The sequence below is a fragment of the Dermacentor silvarum genome, chromosome 2, assembly GCF_013339745.2.
Source record: "Dermacentor silvarum isolate Dsil-2018 chromosome 2, BIME_Dsil_1.4, whole genome shotgun sequence".
Lineage (NCBI taxonomy): Eukaryota > Metazoa > Arthropoda > Arachnida > Ixodida > Ixodidae > Dermacentor > Dermacentor silvarum.
Window position 1 is genome coordinate 15,686,432 of NC_051155.1, and position 12,365 is coordinate 15,698,796.

The window sequence follows — 12,365 nt, forward strand, 5'->3', positions numbered from 1 at the left end:
AAACAGTCTACCTAGCGTTTTGCATTCTGTACAGGTGGCATCCAAGCTCAACATAGTGCATGTTTTGCGTCTCCATGTCTCACCATCTTTACTGGCTACCGACGAGGACGATATTTGTGGGTAAAGCTTGGCAGGAAAGCCCTGACATGACTTTAGCTTTTCCACGTGGCTGAGCAGGCATGTCAGGTCACTGAATGACTTGACCTCCATATGCGAGCTTTCTGTGTAGACAGTTGATGGCGTTGATGGTACAAGCCGCCCATTTGCACTGACTGACAAACAAAAATCGCTTGAGAACGTCACTGCCTTACCGACTCGGGGACTGCGTTTTCTACTTCGAGTTTGTACAGGACGACAGTAGAACCAAGGAGTTCAGTCGACCAGCCTTGCACCCGCCGTCCCTCTTGCGCCATTGTCGATAGCTCCTCGAACAGGGACTGGGTTCTATCAAGTGCGACGCTGCCTGCCACAGAGCAGCCTCTCTTCCCATAATCGAAGGTGTTCGGCGCTATGTTTTCTTGTTCGGCGTCGTCCTGAACATTCCGACGCTTCGGTTGGAGAGGTGGCCTCACGGCAGGTGCTTTGCGTTTCCGCACATGCTTTGACAGATATTTTGGACAGTTGGGAAACAAGCGAGGTAGGGCGTCATCCTTGAGGCTCCATTTGTCTCGTGGTATGACGACGACGTCACCGCCGATCTTGTGCACGAAGTTTTTCACAATGTCTTCTTCCTGAAAGTGAAGGTCGCACACAACACAAGAGCTCGTGAGCTCCCTGTTGCTTCTTGGGATCGCGTGTTGCCATTCTTGAAGCCGCGAGGCGTCGTTAGGCGGTTTGAAAAAGTGCCTCTTCTCAGCTGCACCCCTCGCAGAGTCGTAGCCGCTTTTGCAGCCGGTTGCAAAGCAACGCGGCATTACTTCTCACTACACAGGCACAGCAGTCATTGACATCCTAAGACTATGCACGGGAAATCAAAGCAAACGCGCATGATAACAACATAACCAAAATGCTGCGGTCGTCTTTAGCAACGTTGGCCGTGCAGTCCGGCTCCTCCGTGGGCTCGGCTCACCTCTCTCCGAGCCGGGCAAACAGTGTCGCGCGCGCCCCCACACGGCGCTCAATGGAAAGGCGTCACGCGCAGCGGCGGAGTTTGAGAACTGAAAGAAAGATCTAGTAACGTTGGTGGCACCCGTGGCCCGTGGCCACCCGGCTTCCAGAGCCGCGACTTCCAAAGTCAAAGAGATAGAAGAAGCTATTTACTTAAGAAATTCGGACCACTCACGAGGCTTTCGTACTCACTTGCTTCAGGCTTGCCAATGCTTCGCGCGCGCTGGGCCTCGCTCTCCCAGTTTGCAGACCACGTGGCTCTCGTACCGATGAGTGTTCTTCAGAACACTTGCGAGAAGGCTTAGCATGTTGAAAAGTTCAAACATGCTACAGCAACCGTCGCCTCGCTCAAGAAAGCACGCCGCCTACGCTAACGATGAAAATCCACGCTAAGAATACGCTTCAGTTCAAACAAAGGTTGTCTCAAACCGAGCTAAACTGTCAAAATTATCGTCCGATGCCCCAAGAGCCCCACGTTGGGCACCAGATGTGGGGTCTTACACGGGCTCATGGGACAAAGGAATGACAACACAGTAGTACAAATAATCAAAAGGGCATTTATTGCTTCTTTCATACACTAATACGCCTGCTAGCCAAATTATTACCCATAGAACATTCAAACGGGCGCGCGACAAATAGAAGTCCGACTCACCGCGACCGGATACCGAGCGAATATGTTCGCCCCATGCTAGGCACCATCGCCCAGTCGTTCACGTGTTCGTCCATTCTGGTGTCCTGCTCCTAGCCTTGCGAGACGGCCTCGCGAAGTGTGGATCGGCGCACGCGCGGAACGTCCGCATCGCTCACCGATCCCACGTCGAAGCGGAAGTGCCTTCTCGTTTTTGCGCCAAAGTAGCCCCGCCATTAGGTCGCGTTAGCCGCGCAACACTAGCGCCATCTCTCGCAGTACGCCGCTGCCGTAAAGCCACGCGGCGAAGCCGGATTACAAAAGGAGGAAGCCATGCGGGGAAAACCACATCATGGGACGCGTGAGAGTCACGCATTCCCACAAAGTACAGTCAATGCATGCACCGAATTTTCATCGGTGACTACTAGATCGACTAGGCTTTGCTAGTTTTGGTTTTCCGAAGTGACGGCAACATGGCCAACGACTATGTCGGCAAGGAAAATAAAAATGAAATGAAAATATCACTATTTATACTTGACTTGGCAACCTAATATATATATAGCACATGGTCTTGCAGTCAGAGTACAAATTATTGCACAACGCACTGTGAGTTGTCTGAAATTTCATTTGTTCTTATACATAGGACTAGCATTGGTGACATAATCAAGCATGTGTGAAATATTAGTGACTGAATAATTAGTCTTTGACTGTAAACACTTTTTTTTTCAATTTTCTGCAAATTTTTTAAGTTGATGAAACCAGACAAAAAAGTGAAACCACGCAAAAAGGCACAAGAAACATACTCATCTTCCATGTCCAAGTGTCTGCATGGAAGTGCTATGCTGCAAACATCCTGTGAATGCCGTTCGGTGTTTTATGATGCTTCCGTTGCAGATGTGTGGAGTGGGCGCTTAAACATTCTGAAAGCTGCAATGGCACATAAGAAATGTGCCTTGAATTAAAGTGAATCTTTATTTGTGGCATTCGACAGGTTTAAACGCACCTCTGCCTTCATTATCAAGCTTAAAGTGTCTGTTAACGACCCAGCACACGCACTAACTGTGCACGATCATAACAAACGCTATTGCAAACGGTCAGGCACACCACTTGCTTGCTGTATCATCTGCTCCGTTCTTCTGAGAAAAAGTGGCACAGGCATGGAATAATATGTTATGAACTGACGCAATCTGCATGATGGAAAATGCCAGTGCACCTTGAAACGACGATTTAACACAGAATGAACAAAACACAAGTGCTGTGTTGTTTTGAAGTGCGCTGCCATATTCCATCGGGACTAACCAAGTAGCCTACCAGTATGTCTTGAAGAATCTGGACATTGATTGGCCGCATAGATTTTGCTGCACTGCAAGTTGATTTTGAGCCGGAGTATAGGCCCGAACAGACTTCATGGTGAGCTGCTGTGGAAACTGGTCTTTCTTTGTGTCTTTCGTGGCTTATCAGGCCTCCTCTCATGGTAAGAGTGACTTTTTTGGTATTGTAAAAGAGCAGTTCACTAATACAGTAGAACCTCGTTCATGCGTTTTCAAAAAGTAAGCGAAAAATAAACGTACGATCCAGGAAACGGTACGATCTGAATCCAGTAAAAATTGAAGCTGACAAGCCCATATTGCGGTGCAAGGGCAGAAAACATTTATTTCTGGCAAACATAGTTACAGTCGAATCTCGATAATTCGAACTGACGCTGTGGTCCCGTCAAAGTTATGTGTATTCCTATGGGCGAGAACACTCGGCAATTTGAACTGCGAAAGCATTTGCCACGGTTAATTCGAACATGACTGCGCACCGACAATGCTCTCAGCAGCATGACAAATCACGTGGCGGTGCCTCCGACTGGCAATCCTCCGACACCGCCGTAAAGCAAAAGCTTAGGAGAGACCCCTCAATGCTGTGTGGAGAAATAAAAAGAAAGAAAAAAAAATACCGCTGTGAAAATTTCCTCTCTCAAATGGTAAGGTGGCCGTTTCCGCGTCGCGCTGGAACACGCGTGTACATGCAGACGTCTCAGCCAATGCAGTGGCTGCGGCGCAGAGGGAAGCAATGCGGATGCCCAGTCCGGCCAACGAAATTGCCCATGCTGGCCAACGCTCGCTTCAAAGGCAGCAAACGAAACTTCGGGGAGCGGGATAAGCTGGCGCCGGGCCGGCGGGCGCGCACGGAGACAGTCGAAGGTGAGGGAGCTACGAGGGAGTTGAGAGGGAGGGCTAGGGGAGCCACCGAAGTGACGGGGTTGCCGAGGCCAAATGCGCTTCTCTGCCGCCCTCCTCCCTCACCTTCGACGGTCTCTACGCGCGCGTCGCCGTGCCGGCTCAGCCCGCTCCCTGAAGTTTTGTTCGCTGCCGTTATCCGGATCCGAGAGAAAGACTGTGGTTGTGAAGAGGAAGAGGCGCTATCGGGATGCGAGCGTTGGCCGGCGTGGGCAGTTTTGTGGCCCTTGCTTGCTATGTGCTTGCGCGTCGCGATATTTCACGACTCGCACCGGTTGTATGTAGCGCTATGGTGCACAAATACGTCAAAAATGAGTCCTTCTTTTAATTCGAACAAATTTTCGGGCCCCTTCGAGTTCGAATTATCGAGATTCGACTGTATTTTCTGCTGGTGCGTCATACCCTTGGACAGAAACAACTCCTTTTGTGGCGAAAACTCACGTCCGCCTGTTTTCGCCGCTTAGTAGTTAGTGTTGTAGCGAGGGGCGAGGTAGCGCAAAGGTCAATTCGCTTGCCGCTGCTGCCGCGCTTCGTCACTTTGGGCGAACGAGGAATGCAGAGAAGTCGCGGAGGTGGGGAGGGGGGAATTTAGCACTGCAGAGAAGCCGCGCGGCGGCTGTCTGCCACTTAGCGCTTCACAAGCACATGAGAGCGGCCTTTTTGCACACCTGAATGATAATTTTTCGCTGCAGAACGTATCATACGACCACAGTTTGCCGCAATGCTGAACGTTGCTGCCGAATAATCGTATTTTCCGGGAACGTATTAACCGGAACATATTAACACATTCCTCTATGGGGTTATGTTTATTTTTCGCGATTGCGAACGTAGGAGCCGGGAAATCGTATTAAGCGGGAACGTATCAGCGAGGTTCTACTGTACAGCTCTGTTTAAATTCAGCCTTCACTTGTAAGCAATTTGTTGAGCTGTGTTTCTGACGGCTTTTGCATTCATATACGGCTCTAGTTGTTGTGACTGTCCATTCTCCCTCACACTATTGCTGCAGGTCATATTCGACACGCTCAGCAACCCCAGCAACACCAATGCCAAACTGAAGGGCTTGGCGCTGGAGTTTGTCCAGGCTGTTTGCAACAAGTGAGTACCTGCTCAAGTGTGAGATGCTTGCTTTCATTTCCCTACTTATGTGAAGCACAGGAATTCTCTCGCACATTGTATTTGCTGTTTCCTCATGCAGACATGTCGGCACAGTGGTAAACTTATCATGACTATTTGCCACCACACTCGCCCGCAGCAAATTTTCGATGCGGCTGCATTGTGGCTGTTAGGCCTACTCAGCGCTGCTTCGCTGGGTGTCGGCTACCAAAGTTACAACGCAGTGTTGAGCCAACGCAGATTATTCGCAGTGGCTGTAGGGCTTTTGGAAACTTGAGAAATCACCTTGTTATTGAAAGCAAGAGTACAGAAGGGAAACTGATGGGGCCAGCTTTTTTAGACGCAGCCATTTTCCCGGCATTGCATGCATAATTCACGTCCGAAAAATCAAGCAAGACACTGTACGGTGTCGAAAATTTTGGTTGTCGTATTACAGTCGATTCCAGATATATCAAACTCGAAGGGGATTGAAAAATAGTTCAACATATCGATAATTTGAGATATAAAATAGGCCTGTCTGAAGCTTATCCGAGATCTCAGTACGTCTTGGGACAGTTTTCTGACAGTGTAAAAAGAGGGAACTTACCATATTGTTTTTCCAAGGCTGCATAGAAAGCACAAAAGTAGACTTATTTTGGTCGTAATGTTCTTCGCAACGCTAACCCTAAAAGCCTGCGTTGCCTGGACGTGCGACTACGGTGCACTCAAACGTGTTGGAGTGCTTGTTGAGTGTTTTTGCTCAAGGTAAGCTAGAAATGGACCTACCGCAGAAGCAAACTAGCCGGTGATATAATCTCGACCAGGTGAGGTGGGTCGTCACCGCAGAAATCAGGAGACGACGATGAAGGCGGGCATCTTGATGATGAAAAAATAGAAAAGATTGTATTCACTTCATTGGTACATGGTTTTGACTCTATCCGAGTCTCGAGCGTGTGGGTTCTTGATGTCTCACAGGAGACCAACCACCGCGGGTTCGAGCTTAGCGAGCCACAGGGCCGCGTCAGCTGTCGCCTCCAGCACCGCTCGCGCGCGAGCTCAGAGGCCGCAAGGGGCTACCGAGCGACGCACGCAAAAACACAGTAAAGCCCTGAGTTGACGGAAACCGTTTACTGAAACCGTCGGCACCAGCACTGCACAAACGCCCACGCGGCGGGGAGCCAAAGGGGTCCCACACCAGGGTGAAAATACAATAACAGGCGCCTATAGCACGTCGCGGCGAGAGCACAGGCTCAAGCTGGGACACGCCGCTAGGAAAAGTCCCGGCGGCTATGCTACTTGCTCTGGCGATAACCAATGGGTCAACTCGCGAGAGCACGGGCAATATCCTTCGGCTTAGGCTTTCGGCAAGTGCGGCTCGGTGGGGTACGACCTCGCGCGAGCACTAATGGCACCGCTCGTCGGCTTAGCGTCGGGAAAGGATCAGCCCAAAGTACGCGCTCCCCGCACGGGCAAAGGCACCGTGCACGAGCTCCAGTCCTAGTCACAAAGGTGTCGGCGGATGAGAGGAAAGCATGAACGTACCGTGCGCTGGTCCCGGAGAGAAGTCCCGAGGCACACTCCGCCGCTAGCAGCCCAAAACCGGCCGCCTCGTGACGTCAACGCCCCGCCCTCAGCGCAACCGCCGCGTGCGCAGCGCCACCGCGGGAACCGGTTACGCGGAGGACGGAGAAAACCGGGGGACGGCAGAACAGGTGTTAGCCTGCGCAATGACGCCGGCGCAACCCTCAATCCCCACAAGCGGTTCTGATTAACACGGGGGCCAGGACAGCCTTAAATAACCCCTCGTGGTCCTGTGGTCCTGTGGTAGCCGATGTCTCCTTCAGGGAACTTGTGGAAGTGTCAGTCCTCTGTCGGGTGGTCAAGTTGACAACCTCCTCTCCCTCGGGTCCTCTTTCTTGGTAGCTCGCCTTTTTTGTCTGCTCAGGTCGTAGAGGGGTGACGCTTTCTCAGGGATGAAGGGGATTATCTCGTCACGGGAAAGGCGCTCGGGCTTGTTTCCCACATTGAAGAGGTACAGTTTCCAGGAAGATCACAACCGCCTCTTGGGGATGTAGATAATTGCTCTGACACGGGAACGTGCGCGGGTTTGGTTTCCCCCATTGACCTGTCGAATTTCTTGCCGATCATAACAGCCCGTCCGCCGCCACAGGAGGTCTCAAAGGGGTTGCAGCATCCAAGGACCTCGAAGAGACTGGCAGACCCTGTGCCTCTGCTTCGTTTTGCCATTCGTTCCAAGGCAGGCCAGGTGACACCTTCTGGAAATAGACCACACCAAGCCCAAGGCACAACAAACAGAGAGCACCCAACTAACCATGAGAACTGCCAGGTTCACACATTCTTCACTTAAAACATTGTCAGAATTATACCTGCAGCCCTCGTTTGAGATTCCCGAAAATTAACAAAGTGAAAAAACTAGACCTCAATGCACATTTCAACCAACCTAATAACTAACGTTTTTGTTTCTCTTGCCCGGGAAAGTCGCGTTTATTGAGAGACTGAGAGCGCATTGAAACACAGCAATAATGGGGTTAATCATGAGTTGAAAACTGGAGAGCAAAACGCATCCGTGAAAAGAAAAAAAAAAAGAACGAAAGGGGCTCTTTACAACATTTTGCTTCACACAGGGCAGCTACGGCTGAGGCCATCCGCATTGGCATTGTCACGTCCTTTCCTGTACCTGACATCAAAGCTATGCTCTTGCAGACTAAGGCTCCAGCGTAGCAGTCTGCCGTTCCACGGGGACATATTCCTAAGCCACGTCATAGGACAATGGTCAGTTTCCACTAGGAACCGTGATCCTGCCGGATAACATTGAAGCTTGTGTATTGCCCATACCAAGCAAGCGCACTCCTTCTCGGAAGTACTATAGGCCTGTTCGCGGACAGTCAGCTTCCGGCTTACGAACACTACCGGGTGTTCCTCCCCGTTTTCACTTTTCTGACTGAGCACTGCACCCATGCCTCGATCACTAGCATCGCACAGCAGAATGAAAGAAAGATCATAAACAGGAGCTCTCAAGATGGGTTTGTCGGCTAAAGCGGCCTTTAACTTGAGAAAAGATTTGTCTTTTTGTTCGTTCCACACAATTTTCACTGGTTCATTCTTCCGTAAACTGTCCGTGGACTTGCGATTTCTGAAAAGTTACGGATGTAATGTTGATAATAGCCAGCTAGCCCCAAAAATTAACGGATATCTGTTTTCGTCACTGCCCTATTGCAAAACCCAGTATCCAGTGCCCAGTGCCATGCCTGATTATGGGCCCAGGGTCGCGCGCTGGATACTGGAACGCTGGCAAGGCGCGGCATACTGGGAGGCGCTGGGCGCTGGGTACTGGTGCAAATGCAGCTCTAGAGCAAGAAATACGTGGTGCCTGGCTACCTTATATATTTTTTCGAATACAGAAAGAAACAGAGAACGTTGTAATGCAATAAAAAAAAAGAAAAAAAAGTACAAAAAAAAAAAAAAACATCTGCGAGGATTCGAACCTCCGCCCTACAGATCCCAAACCCAGCATCTTACCACTGCGCCACGCCGATGCATGTTTGACTGTTCATATTTTGGCATGTCAACGCGCAGACACAGTTGTAGCTTTGCACAGACGTTTCGCACAGACATGGTAGATGCGATATCGCCTTCAACCAAAACTTACGCCTCTATCAGAACGATAAAGTTGTTGTCCGTATTGCATAGTATGCCTGGAAGTGCTGCAACACTGATTTGCTTTTGCTATTGGTATATTAACAACGAAAAAAGCCTTAAATGAACCGCCGACCCGGAATGTTGTACGGGCCGTTACTGCCGATTTTGACAGCCGTTTGTTATTCTTCGCGCAAAGGTAATGCAACATTTCCGTACCTCGACAATGCTTTTCAATCGACACGTATGTTTAGGCACATATCTCCGTAAGAGAAGCGGTCGGTTAATGCGGCTGACAGCCTTCGGCGAAAACACACATAGGTATGTTTATAACGTCTTATCGGCGCTCATCGCTTGTAATGCTGACACTGTACACACGAAAGAATAGTCTGTCTAAAAGCAACCATGGGAAAGCTGAATTACAGAGTGATTTAACCTCGTTAGACTTGTTGATTCCTCAGCTTAGACGGGCCGATTGAGTGTAGACAGACTCAGCGGGTACGGTAGGCCTAACCTTCGCTGGAAGTGAACGATCTCGGCGCAGCTACCTGATGAATGGGAAAATGTTTGTATTTGAGCTTCACAACCTTTTAACTATTATTTTTAGTACACTAGGGAAAGTGGAAGCGCACGAATCACCGCAGCTTTGTCAGCGGCAGGCTTTCTGAGGTCCGTTCGAACGCGTCTGAACGGCTGCTCGGTTTCGTGTCGACTGTACAACACTGCGACAACTCGCAGTCATCGATTGTGTACAAACTACTAGAAAACGAGGCGTTATCTGCGTTTGGGTAATTTCGTTCACGAATACAGCTATCCGCACAGTCAAAAGGGAAATGTACAAAGTGAAAGTGATCTCAAGTGTCGCTTGTGCATGGGCTAGCATCACGCACCTTTATTCCAAGCTGCAACACCGCTGACACGAAATAGACATTTATGATCCCCACTTATAGCGCTATATTTAGGACAGGAGTCAGTTTTTTTGGACAGGAGATGCCCATAAAATTGTATCAAGCATTTAATATTCAACAGCGCCTATACTCTGGCAGTGCGGCACAAACGAAACCAGCGTAGTCTCCAGTACGAGCCAGCGAACTCCAGCGCGTGTACAGCGTACACCAGTGCGCCCCAGCGTCATAGCAGTGAAACCAGCGTCTCGTCCAGTGTGACCCAGCACTTCTCCAGCGATCTCACCAGTGTCGCAGTGACTCCCAGTGACTCCCAGCGTGCGCCAGCGTGCGCCAGCGTCCCCAGTGCCACCCAGTGTCAAAAAACGCGCTGGTTTCACACTGGAAGGCACTGGAAGACGCTGGTTTTTGCAATAGGGTGGTCTAGGGTAATCGGATATGGCGGCTACTTTTATCTCAAGCCTGTAGCCACGTCCGACCTTGTGGCCTAAGTAGCTAACTTCGGCTTTTCCTAGTTGACATTTTTCGCCCTTCAGGGTCAAACCGGCCGCACGTAAACTCTCTAGCACATTCTTAAGGTGATGCAAATGATCCTCCCAAGTAGGAGAGAAGACTGTGATGTCATCCAAGTAGGGAAGCGCGTAGTCCTGCATTCCTTTCAGAACCCGGTCCATAAGTCGTGAGAAACAAAACGGAGCGTTTTTCAATCCGAAAGTGAGGACAAGAGGCCGAAAGGTACCTAGGAGGGGATGTGAAGGCGGCATAATGGCTAGCTTGCTCTGTCAGTGGTACCTGCCAGTAACCTCTAGTTAAGTCTAGCGTAGATACATATTCAGCCCTGCTGATGGTCTCCACCCGCTCTTCCAGATTAGGAATAGGGTAATTCTGATCCTTGGTTATGGCGTTTAGCCTTCGGTAATCGATGCAAGGCCTGGGGCTTTTCCCCGGAGCCTCAACCAGAATTAGCGGGGACGCGTACTCACTCTCAGAGGGAACAATTAACCCTAGCTCTAACATCCTCTGGATCTCGGTTTCCAAAATTTGCCTCTGCCTAGGTGAAACCTGGTAGGGCCTGCACTGAATGGGCACGTCCGATACCAGCTTAATATCATGTTCCATCAAGCTAGTTCTACCTGGCCGATCTAAAAAACAGTCTTCAAAGTCACCCACGAGCTCTCGCAGTTCGCTTCGCTGGCGTGGATCTAAGTTCCGTTGGCGGCATCGGATAAGCAAATTCTGTTTCCACTACTTCGGGTGTATTTAGTGTGACATGAACTATGGCTTCACGCTCTCGATATGGTTTCATTAGGTTCGTGAGGTAGATCCTCAGCTCTTTACGTCTACCCGGTAATTTGATGGCATAGTTTGTGTCTGAGAGCTTCTCCATGACCTCCGCAGGTCCTTCCCAAAGAACGTCTAGCTTGTTTTTTCTGGACGCCGTTAGAAAAGGCACCTTATCTCCTACAGTGAAAGTCCACTTCCGAGCGTTCCTATCATAGTATACTTTAACTTTCATCTGGGCAGATTTCATGTTTGCCTCCACCAGCTCTTGACAAGATTGCAACCGCTCTAGGAGTTCCAATACATACTCAACAACTGTCGGGTCATCTCCGCGCCCTTCCCATGCCTCGCGCACCATTTGAAGCGGAGATCGAAACGACCTCCCATAAACCAGCTCAGCTGGGCTGAATCCTGTGGCTTCATGCGGCACCGACCTCAAGGCAAACATAGCGGCCGCTAAGCATGCCTCCCAGTCCTTTCTTTGCTCGTAGCACAGTGCCTGCAGTACCCTTTTCAGAACGGAGTGCCATGCTTCTACACTGTTGCTCTGTGGATGCCGCATTGAGCTGGGGATGATGCGAATGCCGCACCTTTCTAGGAAGGTGGTAGTAAGGGCGCTGGTGAATACGCTGCCCTGATCACTCTGCAATTCAGATAGGAAACCTAATCGGGAGAACACCGAGAGTAAGGCTTCAACTACCTTGACTGAATTTATTTCTTTTAGGGGAACGGCCTCCGGAAACTTGGTTGCGGGGCAAATCATCGTCAAAAGGTATTTGTACCCTGAACTCGTCACGGGAAGGGGTCCCACAATATCAACCACTAAACGTTTGAAGGGTTCAGTGATTACGGGAACTAACTTCATAGGTGCTTTCCTCTTTTCGTGTGGCTTTCCCACTTTCTGACAAGCCTCGCACGTTTGGACATAATTCTCTACATCGTTGAAGCATCCCGGCCAATAAAATTCTCGCAGTAACCTGTCTTTAGTCTTCTTTATGCCTAAATCACCCGCCCAGCCGTTGCCATGACACAGGTTGAGGATTGGAGCTCTGTATCTTGAGGGAACAACGAGCTGATCATGCTGTACTCCCTTCGTTTCTTTGTACTGTCAGTGCAAAAGACCAGTGCGACGCTGAAAAGTGATGTTTCTTCTGGCTATCCCCTCTTTCTCTAGTTCTTTCAGTTCGTCGAGGGACACATCACTCTCTTGTGTTGCCGCGAGTCCCTCTTTATCAACTCTCAGTAGGTCTAAAAAGCCTTCCGAATGTGGCAGTACGAAATTAGTCTCTAATTCCTCAGCTAGCCCTTGCGGCGATATTTCCACTGAACCGGATGCCTCCTCGCTAGCGCCTTTTTCACTGCTTTCACTAGCTAGGGGCTGTGCTTCCTGAGTGTCTATGCCATGAGGCATATTTCTGGCTTCGCTGCCTTGTTTCATCTTTGCCGCGATCTCCCGAGCTTTGGAACGCG

General features: G+C 50.0%; 1 protein-coding gene and 1 long non-coding RNA gene across 3 annotated transcripts in view; one reads left to right on the forward strand and one right to left on the reverse strand.

Annotated features, from left to right (window-relative positions):
* Positions 1–12,365, forward strand: part of LOC119441336 (proteasome adapter and scaffold protein ECM29-like) — a 345,050-nt gene that overhangs the window by 80,510 nt on the left and 252,175 nt on the right. For both annotated transcript variants that reach the window (XM_037705954.2, XM_049661154.1), the window contains exon 8: positions 4,967–5,055. In XM_037705954.2, the coding sequence (XP_037561882.1) occupies positions 4,967–5,055 (89 nt within the window). The remainder of the gene's footprint in view (positions 1–4,966; positions 5,056–12,365) is intronic.
* Positions 1–12,365, reverse strand: part of LOC125942915 (uncharacterized) — a 176,086-nt gene that overhangs the window by 53,255 nt on the left and 110,466 nt on the right. The gene's annotated exons all lie outside the window — the stretch shown is intronic.